The 23709-nt window shown below is 39.9% G+C and overlaps 2 protein-coding genes across 3 annotated transcripts in view; one reads left to right on the top strand and one right to left on the bottom strand.

Moving 5' to 3' along the window:
* Positions 1-120: 120 nt before the first annotated feature.
* On the top strand, positions 121-8421 carry tex47 (testis expressed 47). Its single transcript, XM_063893591.1, has 9 exons — positions 121-276; positions 1336-1408; positions 3521-3624; positions 4105-4166; positions 4778-4856; positions 5041-5166; positions 5684-5831; positions 5953-6012; positions 6801-8421. The coding sequence occupies exons 1-8, from the start codon at positions 163-165 to the stop codon at positions 5988-5990; spliced, it is 744 nt and encodes a 247-aa protein (XP_063749661.1). The 5' UTR covers positions 121-162; the 3' UTR covers positions 5991-6012; positions 6801-8421.
* The window catches only part of LOC134871007 (rho GTPase-activating protein 44-like), a 72075-nt gene continuing 55384 nt past the window's right edge, over positions 7019-23709 (bottom strand). The window contains exons 15-21 of one of the 2 annotated variants that reach the window (XM_063893589.1): positions 23029-23120; positions 22556-22736; positions 18521-18715; positions 16800-17336; positions 15288-15400; positions 14029-14412; positions 7019-12294 (exon numbers count right to left, since the gene is read on the bottom strand). In XM_063893589.1, the coding sequence (XP_063749659.1) occupies positions 12137-12294; positions 14029-14412; positions 15288-15400; positions 16800-17336; positions 18521-18715; positions 22556-22736; positions 23029-23120 (1660 nt within the window). In that variant the 3' untranslated portion in view covers positions 7019-12136. The remainder of the gene's footprint in view (positions 12295-14028; positions 14413-15287; positions 15401-16799; positions 17337-18520; positions 18716-22555; positions 22737-23028; positions 23121-23709) is intronic. The other variant, XM_063893590.1, reaches the window with a different exon arrangement.

Here is a 23709-nt window from a genome sequence, read left to right as displayed (position 1 = left end):
TTAAATATATTGCTTGATGTTTTTTTTATTAGGTTCTTCTTGCAACATTTTTTCAACAAGTGTCTGGCTCGTCAAAGTAATAACTACGTGGTCTTTGAACGCGTCAATAGCTCACATGTTTCCATGGTAACTCTGCGGAGCTCCTAAAACAAATGAAACAAAATGACTGTGGGGACTTCAGAGAAAATGAGGAATTTCTCTTTGGACAGAGACTCTGAGCACATGAAAGAAGACACAACGACCATGTTCGATGTGTTCCACTGTCACATGAGAGAGGTTTGTGCTTCTGTAGCCTTTTCCTTGCGGAAGTTAGCTAGCTCACCTAGCTACTCTGCTATGTGAGTCACTGTATACCAATCTTTGAACGTTACTCGACTGCCCCATAAAAAGGGCAACAAAAATAACTGCCAACAATCACAAAAGTAGCCATATGGATCACATGACATTTTTCTTTTGTGAAATATAATGACAATGCCCCTTAATATATCTCAAATAAAATGTAGACTTATATGTATGGGTAGAATAAAACTAGCATCAGTAGCCTACAGTACTTTGATGACACATTCAATTTGGAAAGTAGACATAAAAGCCCTAGAAATAAAACATTAGTTATTAATTTCACAAATAACAGATTTTGAATTGATTTATTTCATATTTAATTGTTTCCTATTGCCTTTCTTTGTTAACATTTATTTATTTATATACAACCTTTATTTTGTAAAATTGGTTATAAGAAATTCTCCCTTCAGGAACCAGCAAACTTTAACCCAAACTGTTAATTCTAGTATGTTGTGTCTTGTGCACATCCTCCTCCTATTGGCTGTTATCACCTGAAATACAAGGCTGGGATTGGCTGGTGCCTTTTATATATGTAATTGCATCCTGTGCAGCAGGTTGGGTTTATCAGCATCTGGGGAACAATAGGTTTCTAGGATATGAGCTTTTATAAACAGAGAGGGTACGCAGCTCGCTTATGCTTTACTCACTCAGTGCTTGATTTGGACAAGGAGAAAGTAAGATGGAAGAAGTTAAAGCTGAAAAAAAGAATGAGGAGGAAACTGGGAGTAGTTTGTTTCACATACTTATGGCAAAGAAGACTGATCTAGAAAAGGAAGAGGTTTGTAGAAATACAGCTAGAGGCATGTTAAAGTTGTATGAATTAAAGCTAAATATATGATGACAAACAGCACATTATCTATTAAACTATATAGCTTATTTTTACTTTGTGCATGTATTTTCCCTCCTGTATGTGTTTGATATGTACCAAAGCACTCTGTAAGAATTTCTGCTGTTGCTCTGCAGCTTTTCTTAGACTTTTCTCCATTGTCTCTACAGAGGATCGTGCTACAGCGGCTGATAGTGATTGCTCGGCTCCCCCACGACCTCACTGACAGGACAGAACTTGGAGGTCAGCCAGCAATTACTTTAGAGCTATGAAGAGCGGGGGCACAATAGCTCAGTGCTTGATAATAATAATAATAAGGCATTGCTATTCCACTGAGAAGATCCCTTCATTAAAATCAATGAACTAATCACCTTCTACCAATTTAATCCCCTTTTCCTTCAGGGCATTGAAGGATGATGGTAATTGGTGTTACAAATGTACTGATCTACAGTGGGGCAAAAAAGTATTTAGTCAGCCACCAATTGTGCAAGTTCTCCCATTTAAAAAGATGAGAGAGGCCTGTAATTTTCATCATAGGTACACTTCAACTATGAGAGACAGAATGAGAAAAAAAAATCCAGGAAATCACATTGTAGGATTTTTAAAGAATTAATTGGTAAATTCCTCGGTAAAATAAGTATTTGGTCACCTACAAACAAGCAAGATTTCTGGCTCTCACAGACCTGGAACTTCTTCTTTAAGAGGCTCCTCTGTCCTCCACTCGTTACCTGTATTAATGGCACCTTTTTGAACTCGTTATCAGTATGAAAGACACCTGTCCACAACCTCAAACAGTCATACTCCAAACTCCACTATGGCCAAGACCAAAGAGCTGTCAAAGGAGACCAGAGACAAAATTGTAGACCTGCACCAGGCTGGGAAAACTGAATCTGCAATAGGTAAGCAGCTTGGTGTGAAGAAATCAACTGTGGGAGCAATTATTCGAAAATGGAAGACATACAAGACCACTGCTAATCTCCCTCAATCTGGGGCTCCACGCAAGATCTCACCCCGTGGGGTCAAAATGATCACAAGAACGGTGAGCAAAAATCCCAGAACCACACGGGGGGACCTAGTGAATGACCTGCAGAGAGCTGGGACCAAAGTAACAGAGGCTACCATCAGTAACACACTACGCCGCCAGGGACTTAAATCCTGCAGTTCCAGACGTGTCCCCCTGCTTAAGCCAGTACATGTCCAGGCCCGTCTGAAGTTTGCTAGAGGGCATTTGGATGATCCAGAAGAGGATTGGGAGAATGTCATATGGTCAGATGAAACCAAAATAGAACTTTTTGGTAAAAACTCAACTCGTCGTGTTTGGAGGAGAAAGAATGCAGAGTTGCATCCAAAGAACACCATACCTACTGTGAAGCATGGGGGTGGAAACATCATGCTTTGGGGCTGTTTTTCTGCAAAGGGACCAGGACGACTGATCCGTGTAAAGGAAAGAATGAATGGGGCCATGTATCGTGAGATTTTGAGTGAAAACCTCCTTCCATCAGCAAGGGCATTGAAGATGAAGCGTGGCTGGGTCTTTCAGCATGACAATGATCCCAAACACAACGCCAGGGCAACGAAGGAGTGGCTTCGTAAGAAGCATTTCAAGGTCCTGGAGTGGCCTAGCCAGTCTCCAGATCTCAACCCCATAGAAAATCTTTGGAGGGAGTTGAAAGTCCGTGTTGCCCAGCGACAGCCCCAAAACATCACTGCTTTAGAGGAGATCTGCATGGAGGAATGGGCCAAAATACCAGCAACAGTGTGTGGAAACCTTGTGAAGACTTACAGAAAACGTTTGACCTCTGTCATTGCCAACAAAGGGTATATAACAAAGTATTGAGATGAACTTTTGTTATTGACCAAATACTTATTTCCCACAATCATTTGAAAATAAATTCTTTAAAAATCCTACAATGTGATTTTCTGGATTTTTTTTTCTCATTCTGTCTCTCATAGTTGAGGTATACCTATGATGAAAATTACAGGCCTCTCTCATCTTTTTAAATGGGAGAACTTGCACAATTGGTGGCTGACTAAATACTTTTTTGCCCCACTGTATGTGGAGAAAACATCTATATCTCAACTTTTAAAAGGACACAAATGTGAAAAGAGCTTTGAAAGGCTGTCTTTTTTCCTTTGTAGGAGTTTTTATAAGCTTTCACACCTCTTTATGTGAATGCGTCTGCAGGGCGTCCTGTCTGTTGGGCATTTTGTAGTTGCTGCTAAGGAATACTGACACAAAGTCAATAAAAGAAAGGCTGAACTGTGTGTTAATGACAGAGACTCTTTTCAGGTTGTCAGGATTCCTAATTTCAGAGTTATCTGAGAGAAACTGTCCCTTTGTTTTTCTCCACACAGCTCATTACGAGAGACTCAACTTTCAGCTCAGCAAACGGTACTCATTGGATCTGATGACGGGCCGGCTGTACATGTACCCATCCTGTCTGCTGCATGTCATCGAAGTAAGCATTAAAGTTTGTCTATGAGGAAGATGTGTGTTCTGTTATCATTAAGGTTGCGTAGTAAAGTAATCCACTGAATTACAAAAACAGGTAATCTAATCTGAATACTTTTGTATAAATTCAAAATAAAAAAATGATAAAAAAATGAAAAGTATTTTTGCATTTTCAGTACCCACAGTTGGTCAAATCAAATGACCCTGTACTGTCATAAACTGAAGGTGCAATGTGAGTGTTTTGACAACATTGGAGTCAAATTTAAAAAATCAATTTCAATTTGCCATATTTCGAATTACCAAAACAAACCAACTAAATAAATGTATTCTACTGATCATTGAAAACCACTACAATCTTCTTTGCTTTTTCTCAGATATAATTGCGGATGACTATTGTTTTTTACATTTGATTACTCCGTCCCGATTACTGTTATCCATTAGGACTCAATATGGTGCACTTACAGTTATCTGTGCCTCTCTCTTCCAGTCATCCAGGGAGGTGCTGCTTTCTGTTCTGAAAGACCTTAAAGACATGCAACAGACAGACGGGTAATGATGCTTCATTGATCTTCACAGGAATATCATACAGGATAGGATGCAGTGCTGGTGCACGAAGTTCATTCCTCTAAATACTCATTTACTGGATATTATCTTGTTCAATTGAGTGAAATACTTAAAGACCCCATGTTTTTATGACTACACCATTCCAGATAGATACAGAGTGCTTTAAAGGAAAAAAGGAAACAATTAAGGTAAAGGAAAGTGCAAATAAAAACAATGAGATCATAAAAACATATTTAGTAGATGAAGTCATAACCTGCCAACTTCAAAGTACGTATATTTATGTTTCAAAACCAAGGTCTCAATTTCCTTTTTGACAGTGATGGAAACAGATGAATAATATAAAAGTTAAAAGCACTGTCATGGTCATACAACATCTTGCTTAGTGTGCTAAATAATAATGTCTACCTGTTTGTGTGCTCATTTGTTTATTCCCTGTCGGTGTTTTTGTTTCTGTTTTTTTCATGTGTAAGTAGGTCCATAAACACCCTGGTGAGGTCACTGTAGAATAAAGAAAAGTGATACAAATACCCTAAAATCAGACTGTTACGGTTATATCCTGTAAACCAAACCATAAGCATGTTTTTCATCTGTTTTAGTACCTTGCTGGAAGCTCCCAGGGTTGTGTTCATGGCACATAATCCTCAAAGCAGGCTGTTCCAACAGTGGAGCTACAAGGTTTGCTTTTATCTTTACTTTGAGGATGCGTTATCATTTAAATTGTCTTAGTAAGGTTATTCCACCACCAGCCTTCAGAAGCATTAATTAATGATTTGATTTCCCCTAGTCTTTTATTACTGTTTTGAATTATAATCTGTATGCATGAGTTGGTTTGCTGAGTGTTTGATGTTGTTGACTGAAGGTGCTCGATGCAGACCAGGTGGCAGGAGACCCTGGAGCTAAGGATCTTGAGGATGAGGAGGAGACCACAGAGACTTTAGTTTGCACGGTTCTGTCAGGGCTGCAGAAACTGGAGAAATCTAAAAAGGTGTGTTAGTTTTATAGTCTGTTTAGGGATTGATATGCAATATATGGAGTAGTAAATAAATGTAGCAGTAAAAGCCTCAATCACCAAATAAATGTTCCCGGTAATTTAAAAACAATATTGACAGATGGCTGTGAATTCACGACATCAAGGCAACAAAATAAGGGGAAAAATAACCGGAAACAATTAGTTGAGAAATAATTAGATATGACCATGATAAATTATTATAACATCTTTTTTTTAAATGAATAATAACTTATAATAAATATACACATTGAGGTTCTTATGTTTCTATTTCTGAGAACATTTATTATAACTGTTTATTAAGATTCACATTATTTTGGTAATGTTCTTTCTTTCTTTCTTCAGTTTGTGTTTATGTTTTTCATTAAGCTGTGTTATTGATTAAAATGGCAGCTTTGGTCCTTCATAATCAGACATAACTAACATGTTTTTCTTTATTTAAAACCATAAAATAAAGACAATGTATTAATAGGATTTTCTGTGAATGTTCTCTAAGGCTTATCCCTGGTCAGTACCGGATGAGACCCCGGAGCTGATCGTGTCTCAGAGGGTTCTCTACAAGCTTTTGGCTCGAGATGAGCTCCTGACGCCACAGCAACACCTCCAGATGTACAACTCACCGCTAAACATCCGCATGGACTTTGGTGAGAGCGGATGATAAATATATGCTTACTCATTCAACATTAATTTTAAAAACGATGATTCAAAGGGTTGTTAAGAATGAAGCCATGTTACACTTTGCTATGTGTTCTGATCACTCATCAGGACAAGTAATCCGCAGCAGCTGCATCACTAAAGTTTAATGTTTTGGACAAAAGCTCAAAGGTAAGGAATCTCCTTATATTGCTTGTGTGATAACACGAAGGATAGGAATGTGGTGTTGGTCTGTCATTTTATTCCAGACCCAGGTATTTTAATAATCACAAAACATGAATTTAGAAATTGGTGGAGAGCCCTCTATGATATTTCTTTGGACTTAAACTCACAGTTAAGCCTTGGGACTTACTGTATGGGCTGGTCAGTCTTGGCACTTCCAAAACAATGACCATGTCCTAATTGTTTTCATACATTCATGTTGCCCAGAAGATAAATTCTTAAAGAAATGAGTAATACATCTGAAATAAATCCGAATCAGATTAAGAAATACTTTAATTGTCCCTGGGGATTTGTGATATCACATTAAAATGATGACCCAATACATGCAAAACTATTGGCCTTCCCATCAGGCTCAGCTGTACTTTGTGTTTACTGCTTATTAGCAGCATGCACTCTAGATCATCAGCATGTTAGCATTGTCACTGAGATCATGTTAGCATGTTCATACAGTATTAGCGTTTATCTCTAAGCCTCACAGGGCAGCATCATGGCTGTAGACACTGAGTCTTGTTACACTTTTCACTGCATTCTCCATTATTTGCATGCAGCACAGCTTGGTTTTAGCATGACAGCTGTATGTTTGAGATTTTAGGGTTAACGTTTAGCAGAGCATGTACAATATCTCCTCTTAGAGGACTTCATGCTAGGTGCATTTCAGCGCTGTCACTGTCAGACACTTGAAATTGTGATTTACCTCGCAATTCAGAAACGTAATGGAGTGTTTTATGCCTCTGCAGAATGTTAGGCCTACACTAAACTGCCTTGGATGTGACTGAAGTCTTCCTAGAGGAGAGAAATCACCATGACAGTTTAATACCAACATTTAATATACTGCAGCTTTTTGTTTTGTTCTTCAATATGCTTCTTTCTCTTCCAAATGCTGGTACATAAAACATCTGTTTATGTGGAATAACATTGACATCACATTTGCAACAAAGGCACAGAAAACTCCAGGTAATATAAAAACATTTTTTAATAGTTTCAACATTCGGATGAGGTTAATTTTTATCTATCTTACTTTACACTCCACTTGGTGACCGGGAGATAGCATGACCAAGAAAAAAGGCATTTCCTCTTTAATCCAAAAACTTGAAAGAGTCCACAGCGTCACTACAGTTTCACACAAAGATTTTTTAAGTCTCAAAAGATTCCTTGATCACTCATGTGTTCCCTTTTTATTTTGGCCCCCATTAGTTGGAACATAAAGCAAAAACAAGGGAAGAAAAGAAGACTTCGAGATGAATTTTTGCAATGGCTGCATGCACCACAGTGTAATCTACAAATACTTTGAGTTAAAACAAATGCAGCATGTTTTCATCTTGCTCGCTATATGATTTCTGGAGCTTTTCTAAAGATTGTATTCCTTTGAGAGCGCAGTAATCTGGGCACAAACATAACGACAGATTGATTTCCTGACAGTGATCTCTGTTCTGAGCCAGATGTGCTTTTCTTATTTGCTATAGACAAAAATGGGGGAAACAGTAAATCATGATTGTTTCGGAACAAAAGGGTGGAAAGTTTGACTAAAAAAGGTCAAAGGGCAGCACTAAATTCATCTTCTTCTTTTATAAAGGTTGATCTATTCACTTATAAAAAATAAATACAAGCACATTTATATAGGACCAAAGATGAGACACATTTCGTAGGCATGGTTTAAAAAAGCATGCTGCCGAGTTTCACACAGGACGATGTCGAATCAAACGCCCACCCACACCTCCCGACCCAAAACTGACACTTTTTATCAAATACCCCACCACCCTCTTTTACTTGAAAATATGTCCACAACACAAACAGTCCGCCTTTATCACAAACTATGAGGTGAACATCGTCTATCACCAATACATTCCACCTATTCATGTAAAAAAAGGCCTTTCGTATTTGTAGTGCTCAAAGGGCATGCTTGCAAAAGCTGTAATACTGGAAACTGTTTCCCGGCTGTCTCTTGCTCGACAGGGTTATTGTTAATAAAGTTGTGTTTGATGAATACTGTATGTACAAGCCTTAATCTGAAACCCTTTAGTACAAAACGAAGAGCAGCACATTGTAACACAGAACTCCAGACAAAGACAGGACAGACCATTCACTTCAGCACAGCCAAATTGCAACACTACTTCATAAATAAGATGTTTTTTAAATCCTTTATGTTCAGCATATAAATACTGGTGATAGAATTTCATGCTGTTTTGATTTAAACTCAGCTGGAGGGTCGGATTGAATCATTGGTGTGAATTGTAGCACAGCTAAAACTTTAGGTAGAGTTTTTGATTGACAGATTATTCCTAAGAAACCTTTTTGTTAACTGGTTAGAGCTGAAGTGCCAGACATTTTTTCATAAATAAATATGTGTTATTCAAAGCCCTTAAATATCCTGTTGTTTCTGTGCCTGGGATTTTTTTTTTGCATGTTATAATTTCTTTTCTTTTTTTTTTTACATCTATCACATATCTATAGAGGACAATACGCTGTCAAACTAAAGACAATGGTGCAACAGTTTCACGCAGAGTCCCTTTTAACCTCTTAAACCCTGTGTTACAGCTGCAGGTTGTTCGGACCCGCTCTGTGCAAGCCCACAGAAAGTTATTTTAAATCTTAAACAAGATCCCAACATTTCCAGAAATATCAAATTAGCTGGGTTGCATTGCTGGAACATCTTGAATTCTCCACTTGATGTAATGTAGCATCACTAAGATGCAAAGACGTGTTGGAACAAGCTTATACCATACAAAAATGCAATATTACTAAACTGCAAAGCTAAAATTAGGGTTCAAGAGGTTAATTCTTATCTGCAACATAAGCACTATCAGCAGGTTTTATTTAGTAAATCGAAAACTAGATTTAACCTTGAGCCTATGTCAGTAAAGGATTTTTTTGTGTGAATGTGGTGATATTGTGCTAGAACCAGCGACTTTATAATATAATGCTCATCGTCATTTATATTTTTCAATGCAGTATTTTCATATATCTATATATATATACCTATCTATCTATCTATATATATATATATATATATATATATATATTTGAATTTCTCCCCTGCCACTATATACAGAACTGGTATGTACAGCGGCTCACTATTTACAAAAGTCCTGTAAGTGATATTTTAAAGATAGAGGGTGGCAGAGCAGCACAGTGACTTTGAGGCCATGTATGGAGGATGTTTCTCAGGACATTATGGAAAGTCAAATCTGGATGGGTCATAATGAAGCCCACCACAAGGCAAATAACAAACTGCTGCTGTCGAATGCAAACCTTGTTACTCCAGTTTTATTGATTTTCAAGTTTTCTGCTTCCTGAAAAGGTTTCGATGCGACAGCAGGGAAATTCTGGTCCCGTGTTTTTTTCAGATGAGATTCATGTGTAGTGGAAACAATCACAACTCTTCAGACCTAGTAAAAAGTATTCAGAAATATATCTGTATAAATACTCTCATTAAAATAAACACATATACACACATTTTTGCTCTCGCCTATGGTTCACTTATATGGACCAAAAATACCAGCATCATCAGACAGGGTTTTGGGGAGATGGCTGCCAGAGAGAAAGGTGTGCTTGTTTTTGCCACCGAGGCTGCAGTTGATGAAAATAGCACCTTTTCTCCTGGCAGTAGGACTGTTTGCAGTTGTGATATGATAGGATGTTATTACACCTCAGGGCAGGAGGAGGAAATCTTATCACGCTCAACTGAACAACACCTTGCCGGGAGGATTGTGTCGAGGTTTGTCGTCACAAACGGAGCCTGAAGTGTGCCATTATTCACTATATTGGAGGGAAATACATTTTGTTTTTCAATACCTAAATCATTGGGATTTTTTGCTAGGATCTGCACCATACAAAGATGTTCCAATAACAATATCTTTAGAATACGTTTTGTATGCCAGGACATCTCTGCAGCACCACAATACAGTGACATGTTAAGGATAGTATTTGACACATACAACAACAAATATTGCGTCTGATGCATTTTGGATATTTACTGTAAGTCCAAATTGCAGTTTCAGCCCTTATTGGCACAACTTATTCAATGAAGGTGGGAATCAAATGTGAGCCTGCTGCCGATCTCGTGCAGTTCTACTAATTTGGTGATAGAAATGTGCAAGGAAGCACAGCAATAAGCCCTCAGAAGCAGAGAAATAGAGGAGGGAAGGACGTAGACATCGCATTCTTATAAAGGAAGGATATGCTTTCAACTGCTTTGCTTGTGTGTGCGGAGAGACACTAAATTTGAGCATAACTTCTGTTCTTTTACGAGAAAACTCCACAGGACACCTTCAGAGGAAGTCCATCCCGCAGAGCAGGTTCCGCAGTCCTGCCAATACATAACAGCTGCTAACAGCTTCACAAAGATTCATTTCAGCAAGTGTCCTGGTGGCACACTACAGGCATCACGGACTCTCTGTGGATCCTGCTCCACATTCTTCAAACTGGAAATTACACATTACTTATCACAGGGAGTTTTTCCTTTCCCAACCCTTTCTATTTGTACCTGTATGTACCTCATATGTTTAACAGAGTTCTGACAGCATCTACTGTATGCTATCTGGAGGAAATGGTATCATTATAGCTCTCCTTTGGATACAAAATATGATTTGATCTGATTTAAAACCTTAATTGTATCATATATTCTGAAAATGTACAATATAAACAATAAATATTCAGTGATTGATATCCTGATTGATGTAAATACAGATGAGAGTGTGATTGTTTTTCTTTTACCTCTTTGCAACCTGGTCGTGTTTTCCTAAATCTCTAAAACATGCATTCCTGTTTAAGCGCTACGACAACAACAGTGCAACATCAGATAGTACAACACATATAAACACACACACACACACACACACACACACACACACACACACACACACACACACACACACACACACACACACACACACACACACACACACACACACACACACTTTCCAAAACGACACACTGGCACACTCACAGTGAACGCTCAGGCGGGACACATATTCAGGGTTGTTGCCACCACAGGCCGGAGCGAGGCATTTCAACTGATACCCCTGAGGGATGAAGAGGAACGTGAGATGGGAAACAAGTGTTGTGGAGGACAGATGGACAGTACTTCTTAAATTCACTCAGGAGAAGCAGCAGCAGAGCGCACTCATTCCTCCCAGCACATTATGTAATAACTCCAGAACATGTAGCACATTTCCACTTGATGTAATAACAGCAGGAATTGTAAAGACTACAGTTTAAATGCAAAATGTAAAACGTTTCCCTGCATTTTGGTGTAAATTATTAGATACTAAAGTGGTACTTGCAAAATGCAGGATTAAGCTATTTTATTTATGAAAATGTAATAGATACATTTTATAATAACCAATAAAGTCTTCATCTGTTATTTTTTGAAGAAGGCTAAAATTACATTTGCAGTTGAAATATAATCTACTAGACTAATTGTATCTATGTGATTACGTCAGTATGCATTAAATAAACATTGTTATCATAATGTTATAAGAACTGTATGAATGAAGACATTCATTTAGGTTTGTTCTACATAATGTATTAAATATATTTGTGGAAAAAAAGTTAAATTCCTGAATGTTGCATTAACCGCTGCAATATGAAATAATTTGTAACAAAATGCATGAAAATCAAATACATATTGTGTTCAGGCTGTTCACTGCAAAATGTGACAGATTATTACAAAATGAAGTGAAAATGTGTTACATTCTGTCTAGATGAAAAGTTTTGTCTAGTTGTTACATATTGTGTTAACACGTAATGCCTTTTCCAGTCTCGTGTGTGAAGTTAAAGGCAATATTGCAAGTGAATCAAATAAGGCAAAAGAAACATAAAACATTAAAATAAAAACAACAACAGTAAACATAAAATGTCAAAGTATGTGTCTGATTAAAAGTCCCCTGACAACATCGTCGCCATTGCCTCGTGTGATCCGGATTTCTTATGTTATTTTCTCAGTTTTCACCCTCTGGAGTACAGGTGAGGCGTGACGATCAGATCCAGAGCGAGGCTGTATGTAATCCAGCGGGAGAAGTGAAAAGGTCAATGTATGAGTGTGTGCCAGGGGAGGGCGGGGGACTCAGTGGCGTCATAGCACTGTGCTCTCAGGCTCTTCCTCTGACTCGGCTCTGTAGCCCGTCGGTTCACGCAGTGCCATCGAGTTCCTGAAGGGGGAGATGTGGGGCAAGTCAAAAATACAGTTCAGTTCCACGTCGATGATGGGGAAGTCCAAGTTGCAGAGAGAATCTGGCAGGGCAAAAACACACACAGGAAATCAGTGAAAGAAGGTCAAATACCAATCCTGTTGATTGGGAGTGAGAAAATGCTGGATGATGGTACACACAGCAGGGGGGTCATTATAAATTCAACCATAGTATGAACATGATTAAAACAATGCATGAACTGGGTGCACGATTTACAAGGTGCAAATTATGTAACGGGTGTCTGCATACTTGCTCTTGGTTGTGTAGTGCATATTTTTAATTAGTATAGACTTTTATACTTTAATTCGGCACATTTTTAGACACTAAAAATATTTGTTGAAAATGCTTTTCTTTCCCACAATACTGAAATTAAAAAACTGCAACATTTTACAAAGTTTGATGATTTAAAAAAAAAAGTTGGTAATAGTATAAACCCAAATCCGTTCTGCGAGGCCAAAATATACTCTACATTTAGTCCTTATAGCATGAGTCAAGCTTTAGGAACCTTAGATCCCACAATGCTAATATCTGTATGGACTCAATCCCTATCTATAAAAACCATTGCTTAGGCTACACCTGATTCAGACATGATCAATGACCAATACAAAAAGGCAAGTCAATCCAGCAAACACTCAGACCCAAAACCATGAGATCAGTGTTCCTTGTGTATGAATTAATATATTGACCTCAGTTTTAATGCAACAGCGTAACATGTTTTATGAATATCTGCACAAACAGGAAGTGTGCCGAATGAACAGCAATGGTGAGGGCAGTGAGGCACAACACTGTGGAGGTCGAGTGGGAGGGGATGGTATGGGGGGGCAGCTTGAGCAGGGCGTTATGGGTTGGAATCCTAAGGGCAGAGAAGGTTGGAGGTTTTTGGCGACTGCCCTGGTCTGTTTAGCCATGCATCGCGTCAATCTCAGCCACCATGCAAAGGCCAACACAATGGGTTAAAGCTGGTCCGAACACAGCTGCTGTATAGAGTGCTGCAGGATGACTCCCAAAACCTGGAAATGAGTCAGCGTTTTTGCACTTCAGGTTCCCTGGTCTCATAGTCATGGAATAATAAAATAAAAAACGTCTGTCCTCCCTGCAGCACTCTACATACATAATGAAAGGTAATGTACAATAAGTAGTGCATTAAGAGTGAGGCTGCCATAGAGCGGGGAATCAGACAGAAGCCTGATCTAATATCTGCATCTACTGGCAACCTCACCCTACTGTGAGCTGACTCCACGGCAGGGGGGTTGGGGGGTGGGCGGGTGAGGCTTTAGCACAGGAACTCCTGCTTACCCTAAAAGTCCCTCTCACATATAGAATCACACTGAACCTCTCGGCTCATACCGCTGTGAGACAATGAGAGCAGTCGACAAGAAAGGAAAAGTAGAAGAAAACACAGTTGAAACATACAAGTTATGTTGAGATAAATATTAAATAGATTAAGAGTTTTAAGTCCAGAAATCAATATTAAATAAACACATATAACCATTTTTTTATTTCATTAAAAAATGTTTATTTGGAACATTCAGGTTGAAAACAACCATACTAAACTACACCTTACCTAACCTAACCTTACTCATCCAAACCAAAACGAACAGAAATATTCATTCATTAAAATAGTTTAGAGCAACCAGTAATTAATGGGCTAAGATAAATGCAGTGAAATGTCATAAATTGAAACCACAAAGTGAGTATTCCTTAAAGTACCTCAAAGCTGTACTTGAATACAACATGTGTACACGTGATGTGTTGTTATCTTTATTATACACCTTACCTGTGGACATGCTCTCCCCAGGAGACAAACCATCCAGGAGGTCCGATGAATGATCCAGTGGCTGAGGGCTTGTGCCAGGCGTGCTGGGGGGCTGAGGGGGGGGTAAGCTGGGTCTCTGCCGGGGCGGCTTGGGGGTGGGCCTGGCCTTGGTGAGCGTCCCGGCCAGTGAGGGTGGAGAAGAGAGAGACGGGGTGGTGGCCAGCTGGATCTGTCCTGGGGAGCCGATGGTGGCATATCCCTGAGGGTAGCTGAAGCTGTATGGGGAGGGGGTGCTGGGGGGGGTGGGCGACAGGCTGACAGGGGACGGCTGACCTGTGGACTGGTCCGACATGGCACCTGACTGGCAGTACGGGACTTTGGGTGGGATTGGGGCCAGCTTCTTTGCTGCAGGGAGAACAGAAAAAACATATTCCTGTTATATAAATATTACAAAACCGCAGTTATATTTTACACCTGTTGAGCAATATAGAGCAGAGCCACTGCTGGAGAGCAGCAGTCAAAAGAACCGGGGCGTCATTGACCAGTCAGTTTGAAGAAGAACTTTTTTAGCACTTTCTATTACACCCATTTCTATAATGCATTATAGACATACAGTACATACACATTACATTACAGTCTTCTTACAGCACTTTATAATTATAGTTAGTAGCCCAAATTAATGCTTTATTATAATTATCATAACACATAAGAAAGCGTTTGAGAATTACTTGCAAGGTCAAAAATACCTCATAATTGATGGTCATCATCACTTTTATAATGCATTATATGATATAAGTTACTCATGTTTGTAAAGATTATTTGTTTTAAGGATTTCTGTATGGTTGCAATGATTAAATTATATTTGTATTTTTTACTTTACTTAACCAAACAATGAACAGAATTACTTTTATATATTGGAATGCATTACAAATTGTGTCATTATAACATGGAATTTCCAGTGAGAAAATGGTATTAACAGGCTAGAGTGCTCATACTTTCAGAATTTTAATACAAAATTACTGTGGACAAGAATTCCCAATAATACTATTATTGCAATATCTGCAGAACATTTGGAAAATACAATAACAATGCATTTCATTTTGTATCATTTTCAGCAAATTCATTATACTCGCGTATGAAAAATGAAAAAGATTTAAGATGTTTTGGATTATTTTAACTATATTATCATAGGTGCAGGTTAGTAAGTAACATGATATCTCGCCACATATATTGCGACCGCCTTGGTTTAGAATGTAGGGGTCAGCGCTCAGCCTCATTACCTCTCCTCAGGGTGTGAGGGCTGTGATCAGATCCACTAGAGGTCATCGTCCCCTGCAGTCCCTGCAGTCCCTTCTGTCCAATCACTGGAGACAGCTCCTTGTTCTTCAGAGTACTGAGGACACAGTGAAGGAGAAAAATACACACAGGAATTACAAGCATACTCATGCATCTGTTCTTTAATAACATGCCAACCCTGTTTAAAGCTCTACACCTACATTACAAATATGAGAGGACCCATAGTTCAATGTCAAGTTGCCTGAGTGATCACTGTCACAGGCCATCATGTAGTATACACTGTGGTGCAACAGAAGCACTTTAACAATCCAAAATAAACTGTAATGGCTTAATGGATTTTCCTTAATTTTACAGTGCAGTGCAGCCAGAATGCCAATGGGAGGACGGCCTGAAGGTCAAACATAACCAGTTTACTCAGCGGATGAGGCATGAATGGATGACTGAGGATGCTGGGATTTGAAGATGGAGTGGAGCAATGCACAGGGGCATCTATGGGCTCAATTTCAAAGTCTACATAAATTGGGCCTCATGCTGGACATTCACTTAAATTCCTCTTATAATTTCTTTTCATTTTCACTTAAGAAAAGAAATAACAGGAGTCACCTCTAAAGCTGCCTATAAGTCCGTGTCTGCTCGCACCCGGCTCTGCTAAGTAATGAATATTCACTGATCATGAATCGGAGGGATGTGGCTGATTGTTGACATAGGGACAGGTGATCTGCTATGAGCAAACACTCTGGAGAATTACCAAAAATTGTAGAGATGCCAAGAAAAAAAGGCACTGCTGTTAAATGAAAGAAAAAAACATTTTCAATGCGCGAAGATGTTTTTCGCCCACCATTGTTATAATTCAATCACTCTGAAATTAAATTTGATTATTTATGGGTTGTTTTTATAATCGTCAAATTTGAGTATGTCTCCTTTTGTTGGCAGACCATTTTTGAACTTTGAACACCAGAGGTTTTTTCTAATCTTGGTTAGTGCCCGACATATGTGTAAATCCCAGAAATCAATGGGTACCTAGAAAAGAAAAATGTGGATACAAAGGAGAGAAAAATAGGCAATGTGTTATCATAATCACTTCCTGCATGAGGCCCATTGTGTTGCTCTGGTCTTGCAGTCTACCACTCAGGGCTCACTGGTATGACTCATTAACACCCACTTTTTATAATGGTATGCACCGAAAGCCTTGAATTTCCTTTGTTGCCTGGCAACCACCTCCTGAATATCCTGGCAACATGGAAAGTTATGGATTGCATTTATGGCAATTATATTAAAAGATGGATGGATCTGATAATGGAGATCCAAAAGAGCACATATTTTCCATGACTGACGGATACACTACGGAGGGAATAAATGAGAACAAAGAATAGGGAACTGTTGGGAGGATCTTAATCTCTCATCATCCCCTCTTCTCCTCACATCATCCCTCTCTCTTCATGTGTGTGTGAAGTGTGTTGGAAGTTGGAGCGAGCTCAGCAGGCTTCTGTATTTACCTAGTCAGCTTGGCTCCTCTCTCTCGGCTACAGGCACAGGCTGCCCATGGAGGGGGAGCAGAGAGTGGGGTGTTGGGGGGTTTGGGGGAGCCAAGGAAAAGATCTTGACGAGTAAGAACGAGCGGGGGTTTGATGTAAAGGGTAGAGCCGTTCGCTTCAGACGGGGCCGCATGCGAAGCATCGGACAGGGACCCCTGTTTGGGCAAGTGCAAGGAACTGGGTTTGGGGTTGGAGTTGACGTCAAGCGGCTGGGGGGACGGGCTGAGGGAGTGGGGGAGCGGGAGCGGGGGCGGGCTGTAGCCACAGCGGCGGGAGGGAGGTGACGGTCCGGGGGGCACGGAGTCGGGATTAGGAGCGACGGGACGCATACCCGGAGGTGCACGGGTGAAGTGATGGTGGTGAGGGAGCGAGAATGAAGAGCAAGAGGAGGATGAGGAGGAGGATGAGGAAGAGGGGTAAGGGGGAGGCGGCCTCTCCTCCTCAGGGGAGGGGTAGGCGTAACCGGAGTCCGACCAATTGGAGGATGCATCATCCGAGCTGCAATGATAAACACGTCAAAGTTTCATGGGGTTCGAGCTGCAGGCTGGAATGCTGAGTGCAGGGATGCATTAAAGGTTAAGACTGAGAGCAGGGGATTTAGTGTTATGAGAGTTTAAGTTTGGAAGGAAATCAGGCGAATATTAATTATTGTGTGATGTGGGAGTCAAGAAGTAGTAAAGGAACGAGAAGGAGAACAGAGGAAACAAGGTGCTTATGGAGGAAATCAGAAATAAAATCAAACTGAAAAGTAAATCACCTCATCCATTGCAGGGCCTTGCGACAATGGACTGTAAAGCTGTTAATGATACTTGGACTGATGACAAAAACAAAACAGATATAATTCATGCACATGCAGCAATTAAACACTCAACTATGGGTGAACTGTTACATGAAATAACCTAAAGACAAGAACACATCTTAACATGATATAGAGTTACACCACTCAGGCAGAATAATTATCCTCCAGACGTTACTACTTTATGAAAGAATTAGAGATGGGAAATGAACACTAAAAAAATGTACTTAAAAAAGGTACAATCACCTGAATATGAAAAATACATATTGTTCCTCCAACATGTAGTACTATTTATCAATGTAGATACTAAATAACTAAAAGACAATAATGTACTTTCTTCTGAGTGGTGATCTGGTTGCAGCATGTGGAAAATAGTTCCTATATTAAACTGCTCAGTCAGTGGATATCTCTAGTAACTAGGTCAATACTTCTGAAAAGAGTCATTGATCTTTAATTTGTTGAATGTATTGTTTTGGCCCTTTCTAGCACCACATGTAGGTTCCATCTAGTTTCATTATAGTTAGGAGAAGGTCGAGTCGATATCTCCAAAACTCGACAACTAACTTTAAAATAATCTAGATTGAATAGCACTACAGTTAGGAGGATGAATGGGTATTTTACATTTTTGGGTATAACAATTTGCCCTTTAAGGCAATGACAAAGTTGGACATGACATGCTCATCCGAGGTGAGACACCGGGGTTCATACAAAGGTGATTACGAGCATTTCGTGGAGGGAAAACAGCAAGAGGCAAGATAAACGTGGAGCAGACAGCGCTGTACGGGTTTCAGTTGCAGGGCGCGGTAGCACGCGGGTGGGTAAGGGAGCAGCAGCATGTGGGAGGTGGTTAAATAGGAGGCCAGGGGTGGGGGCACGAAAGCCTTACCTGGCTCGATCGCTGTTAGTGGGAGGAGGAGTGGGGGAGGGGGAGGCAGAGAAATCCCCAGCAGGCTGCTCGGGGACGAGAGCGTCAGTGGGCGCGACAGGGGGGTGCACGCTCGGTGGCATGGACGAGCATTTACGAGAAGAAGACGAGCCCCTGCGCGACACCCAAGTAGTGTCCATCACCCTGACACCCATGCTGCAGTGGGACAGAGATGCACAGCCAATCAAATCAAGGGAGGGCGGTGGTGTAGTTTAGGGGGGACCACACCCAACACAGAGTGTCAGGGCTGCTAAAAACGGAGGAGCTTCCCTGTCGTATGTCCCATTATGAAAAAGGCCTGTAGTGTCACTATATTCCACCCACATTGCCTACATGGGTGTACATGTGTTCCTGAGCATGCAGGAACAGAGAACATTTCACCTAAACAATATATAATTCCCTTATTTATTACACATTCTCCTGTAGGATGACAATGTATGAGGAAGTTGAAATTAAGTTAAATTGTGTGAAGACTGCAATGAAGATGTGAAGGTCCTTTTAGCATTTGGGAAACACTCTTATTTGCTTTGTCTGTCCATTCAACATGCTAGCTAGCATTTAGTTAGCTTAGCTTAGCATGAAGACTCAAAACAGGGAGAACAGCAAGGCTCTGTCCAAAGATGGAAACATTTACCAGCAGCTCTCACTAGTTAAACATTAAATCTAAAAATGTAACCCTTTCAAAAATAGACACGTAATAGTAGTATGACTCTCTGACAATTTAACCACAAACTTTTTTTACATTAGGCAAAAACATGGTGGGTGACAATAAATGGGAGTGGTTGGTAATGTGTATCATTTTCAAATGTTATTTGTAATATCGTATAAGGTTGTAACCATTATTTGCTGTTAACATGATTTATTTTAGTGACAAAACTTTGTTTATCAGCATACACTCTGATAACAGTGGTGGTTTTAGGATACAATTTCAATTTTAAAAGCTAGATATGCTTTGAGCAATAAAATTCAACACATTTTTTTGTAGCGTCGCTTATCATTCCAGTACATCACTTTTAAAACTCATCAACACACCAAAGTCGATAGAACGACATTCTAACTCAGTGGATAATGTGCATGTGAAGGCACCACAAGAGGTGCTTATTTTTCATCTTTTTACCTAGCTAGCTCCACCTCCTTCGAGTCTTTATGCTACGCTTATTGTGAGCAGGTTCATATTTAATGTACAAACATTTTCATATATCTTTTAAGAGTATTTCCACCAAAATAAATGTTACTCTTTTTGATAGAAATAACAGGAAATAACCTAACTATGACTAAGACTAGAGACAAGAGGCTATTGTACTCAAAGTCTGAACAAGTTTATCAAGTGCCAGAAAGATGCTACTTATGTAAACACAGAAAGAAAAGCCTGCTTTGTCCATGCCCCCCCCTTTTGTCACCCCGCTCTCTTGGAGACATTGAACTATACAAGTCCAACAGGCAGACCTGCCCAGAGCATTAAACACACACACGACAAATGAGCGACACTTCCTGTCAACGTGCAGCTGACACAAACAGATGATGAATAGACCGATGAGAGGATGACTCAGGGGGGTGGTGAGGATCTATACTGTACCTTTGTATCTTCCTAATGCTGCATAGTTAAAAACAGAGACAAGCACAATGAGGACAGGGAGTGAGGAGCACAGAGGACAGAGTCTCCCCACGCTCATTAATAGCACTGTTATCAAAGCAGCAGAGGAACTTTGGCAGGATGAACCTTTTAAGACAAGACGCAAGAAAGAGGAACAAAATGGGGAGGCTGGCCTGGCAGGGGGGCTGAAAGGGATCAGAGTCACGCTGAGTGTAATGAGGAGAGCAATCTGACGGGTGATGTGTGTTCTCCCTGGAGTGCTTCAGCCACATCAAAACCCAGAGAGAAAATTATAGTTCCATTTAGCGCTAATTAGCTCATAGTTTCCCTAATGGATAGCAGAAATTCCCTACAAAAAGAAAAATGCTTCCCAATCTGGTTCATTCATGCATCACGTGGTTGCATCGTGGTTCAACTACAATATTATTACCAAAGATATAAGATATTTGGACACCCTTATTTTATATATTGTTAGTTTTCCTTCATGGTTTTAGCCCATAGTTCCAGTGGAAGGGATTTTTTTAGACAATGAACATCCAAATTTGGAGCAAAGCTTGGGTAAGACCCTTCTCGTTTCAAAGTGGTAATTTACCCATGTACAAGTCCAGATTTTTGGCCAATAAGCCCCTGGGCACAGACATGTAAAAGGCTCCAAGCCCACATTCATCACAACAATAGCAAACAACATTAAGAGACACCGTTTAGGTTGTATTGCTTTCTTTTCAGCCATTTTGTGTCTCTTTGTAGTCTTTTTGCGTCGCTTTATAAATGTAGACGTTTTGTAATTTCAAGGTCTTTCTGGCTCGTAGTGGTTTTGCATCGCTCTGTAGATGTATTGCACTCTTTTGGGTCTATGTGTCTCTATTTGTTATTTTGTCTTTAGGTGGTGTTGAGCTGTCTAGGTGACAGATGTGTAAGCATCTGTTTGGTGGTTTTGCATCGCTTTGTAGACAAATTGCCCTCTTAGTGGTTTTTCGGTGTCTCTTTTTAGTTAATATTTCTTTAGGCGGTGTTGAGAGGTCTAGGTGACAATTTGTGGCCATTCTGTATCTACCTTCAATTCTAAACAAGAATAAATGTCAGCAGTAACATAATTACATGCTCTGAGCCAGGGCAGAGCATTACATGAGATGATACATACAAATCTCAGTAATTACTCTGATATCAAACTTTTTATCTGACTAAATAGCCTTCCATATGCTTCAACATTGTTGGGCTCAAGAAGTATCGCAGATTTTTTTAACTGGCGGCTTTCTCAGTGCACAAAAGATGTTGCTAGACCAGCTTAACTTCTTTCTTTGTATTTCCAGACCTACCTATAAATTATTTTAACCGGTCAGATTAATGTAGGGGTTTAGTGCAGCATGTGTCCTTCAACTACTCTTGCTCCCTACAGAAAATAAAGGGGAAAGTATCACATCTTTATTCTTCACATGTTGGCAGACAGATCTTCTCAAGCAGCACATTTTAATGTCTGGAAGTCAATTAACTATTTGACAGGGTTGTGCAATACGTAGAAATGTAAAGTCAAACTCTAATAACCATGTACACCGCTAAATCTAAAATCTTTTATACAGAAAAAACTCAGATTAGAAGGCAGGCGTGCTATGCTGCTGAGCCTGCTAATTCTGAAGAGTGTGTTTCTATTGTAAGCTGGGTTCTATTGATGAGATCTAACACACACACACACACCGAGTCCAGGTTTAATTAGCAGGGCCGCATGTGGTCTCAGGGCTGAATCGCTCAGACTAGCCGCGGGGCCTGATAAGACGAGGGTGTATTAAAGCATTAAAGAAAGACACAGTGAGACAGACAGAGAAAAGAGAAAGGAAGCCACTCACTGGGCTTCAGCTAATCCTCCTCCACAGCTCGAGGATTGTCAGATTCCTCATTTCACAGACTAAATGTCATCTCTTTCTCTTCTGTTTTCTCACTTTCTCACCCCGCTCACTAGACAGCAGATATGGATTCATTCTGTCCACCTCATAGTGAAACTGAGCTTTTCACTGACGTCACCTCTTAGATGAAACTTGTTTAATCATGAGGAATTCTTCTCACGTTGGAAGAGAATCAGGTAGAAACAGTTTCTTAGACAGTTTCCTCTGCCTTTGTTCGATTTCTCAAGCAATTTTTCCTCAAAGTTTGTTTGACTTTTACTCTCATTTTTATTGCTTCACAGGCATATTGAACCCAACAAAGCAGCTTATTTAGATTTAGAGATTACAGCACTGTGTCAGAATCAGTTCTTGAATGTAACCTTTACTTGAGTGATGTGGTTATGTCTTCTTATTTGAGATACTTATTTCCTTTCTTATTTGCATTAAATGAGCCTTTGACTTGCTAAAGATTAACAGACAATTAATTAACAGTAATGGATCCCAGTTGGTCTAGAGGGGTCTTACCCATCCTTCTTATAGAACTCCAGCATCATGTTGTCAGTGGCGACGCTCAGCGGCCGTCGACTCTGGTCGTTATGCTTCCGCTCTATCTGATCCATGTCAGGAGACGGCATCAAGCTGTAGTTGGCGTTGTGGTTTGTGTGGACCGGGCTTCCATAGTTCCCCGTGACGTTGAACTCAATTTCTATGAAGGACCATTAGAAAAAGAACAAAAACAGGAACAATTCAGTGTGTTGTTGATTTAGTATGTCTAATCAAATCCCCAATTGATGTATCTACACAGTGTTGGAATGTAACTAATTACTTATGTTATTTGTCAAACCTTTCCTGTCCAGTAAAAATGAATTATAACGTTTTTTTTTCTGATCAGCACAGGATCAAGTGTTCCTTTATCTGTTGGAAAATAATATCCTACATCTTAAGCTAAACAAAGTATTTAAAAACGCTTTGGGATCAGCTGGAAAATGCATCGTCACCTCCAGGGAAGAACCAGTCGGCGTGCTGGATGATGGGCTCGATGATGCCGACGATCTGCAGGGAAACTGCGGTCATCATCTCAGTAATGCTCCTGCAGACACAGAGGAGACAGAGGCTTTAATATAGCGGGCTGTAGAGGATCAGAAAGATTTACACTCATCTGTGATTAACACGTTTTTATTGCATTACAGAAGCATTAAAAAGGAGAAAATTAAATGCATTTTGGAAAGGTTGGCTATTAAAATACTAATTAAAAATAAGAGGGGGATAAAGGGTTTGTAAGATTTACACAGAGATATTATAAGGGAGGTGTCCTTCACTCATTCTAAACCGCTGACTCATCCTCATCATGAGTGCACTTTCTGATAAAATGTGTGTGTGTGTGTGTGTGTGTGTGTGTGTGTGTGTGTGTGTGTGTGTGTGTGTGTGTGTGTGTGTTTGTGCTTTATGGCCATTTCGTTATTAGCACTTAAATCTCCGAGCAGCATCATCAATATTAGCAGATGAGAAAGAAGAAGAAAAATGAGAAAGACAAACTTAGCTCAGACATCGCTGTGGAACTGCATACAAAACTGTATTTCCACATGAAATTAAATAAAGTTTATGAAAGAGAACGCTCCTCTTCTAGACTGAACAAAGAGGACACTGAGTTTCTGCTGCACCTGAACATGACATGATAA

Source organism: Eleginops maclovinus, chromosome 10 (assembly GCF_036324505.1).
Source record: "Eleginops maclovinus isolate JMC-PN-2008 ecotype Puerto Natales chromosome 10, JC_Emac_rtc_rv5, whole genome shotgun sequence".
In the NCBI taxonomy this organism is placed as follows: Eukaryota; Metazoa; Chordata; class Actinopteri; order Perciformes; family Eleginopidae; genus Eleginops; species Eleginops maclovinus.
The sequence above is the reverse complement of the archived record's forward strand: the minus strand, read 5'-3'. Positions and strand labels throughout refer to the sequence as shown.

What these genes read in the sequence shown, in the direction of transcription:
- tex47 (XM_063893591.1), top strand. Translation starts at nt 163, where the DNA reads ATGACTGTGGGGACTTCAGAGAAAATGAGGAATTTCTCTTTGGACAGA. An exon ending in GTCTGCTGCATGTCATCGAA is followed by an intron (nt 3,625 to 4,104) that starts GTAAGCATTAAA and finishes TCTCTCTTCCAG; the next exon opens with TCATCCAGGGAGGTGCTGCT. An exon ending in AACTGGAGAAATCTAAAAAG is followed by an intron (nt 5,167 to 5,683) that starts GTGTGTTAGTTT and finishes ATGTTCTCTAAG; the next exon opens with GCTTATCCCTGGTCAGTACC.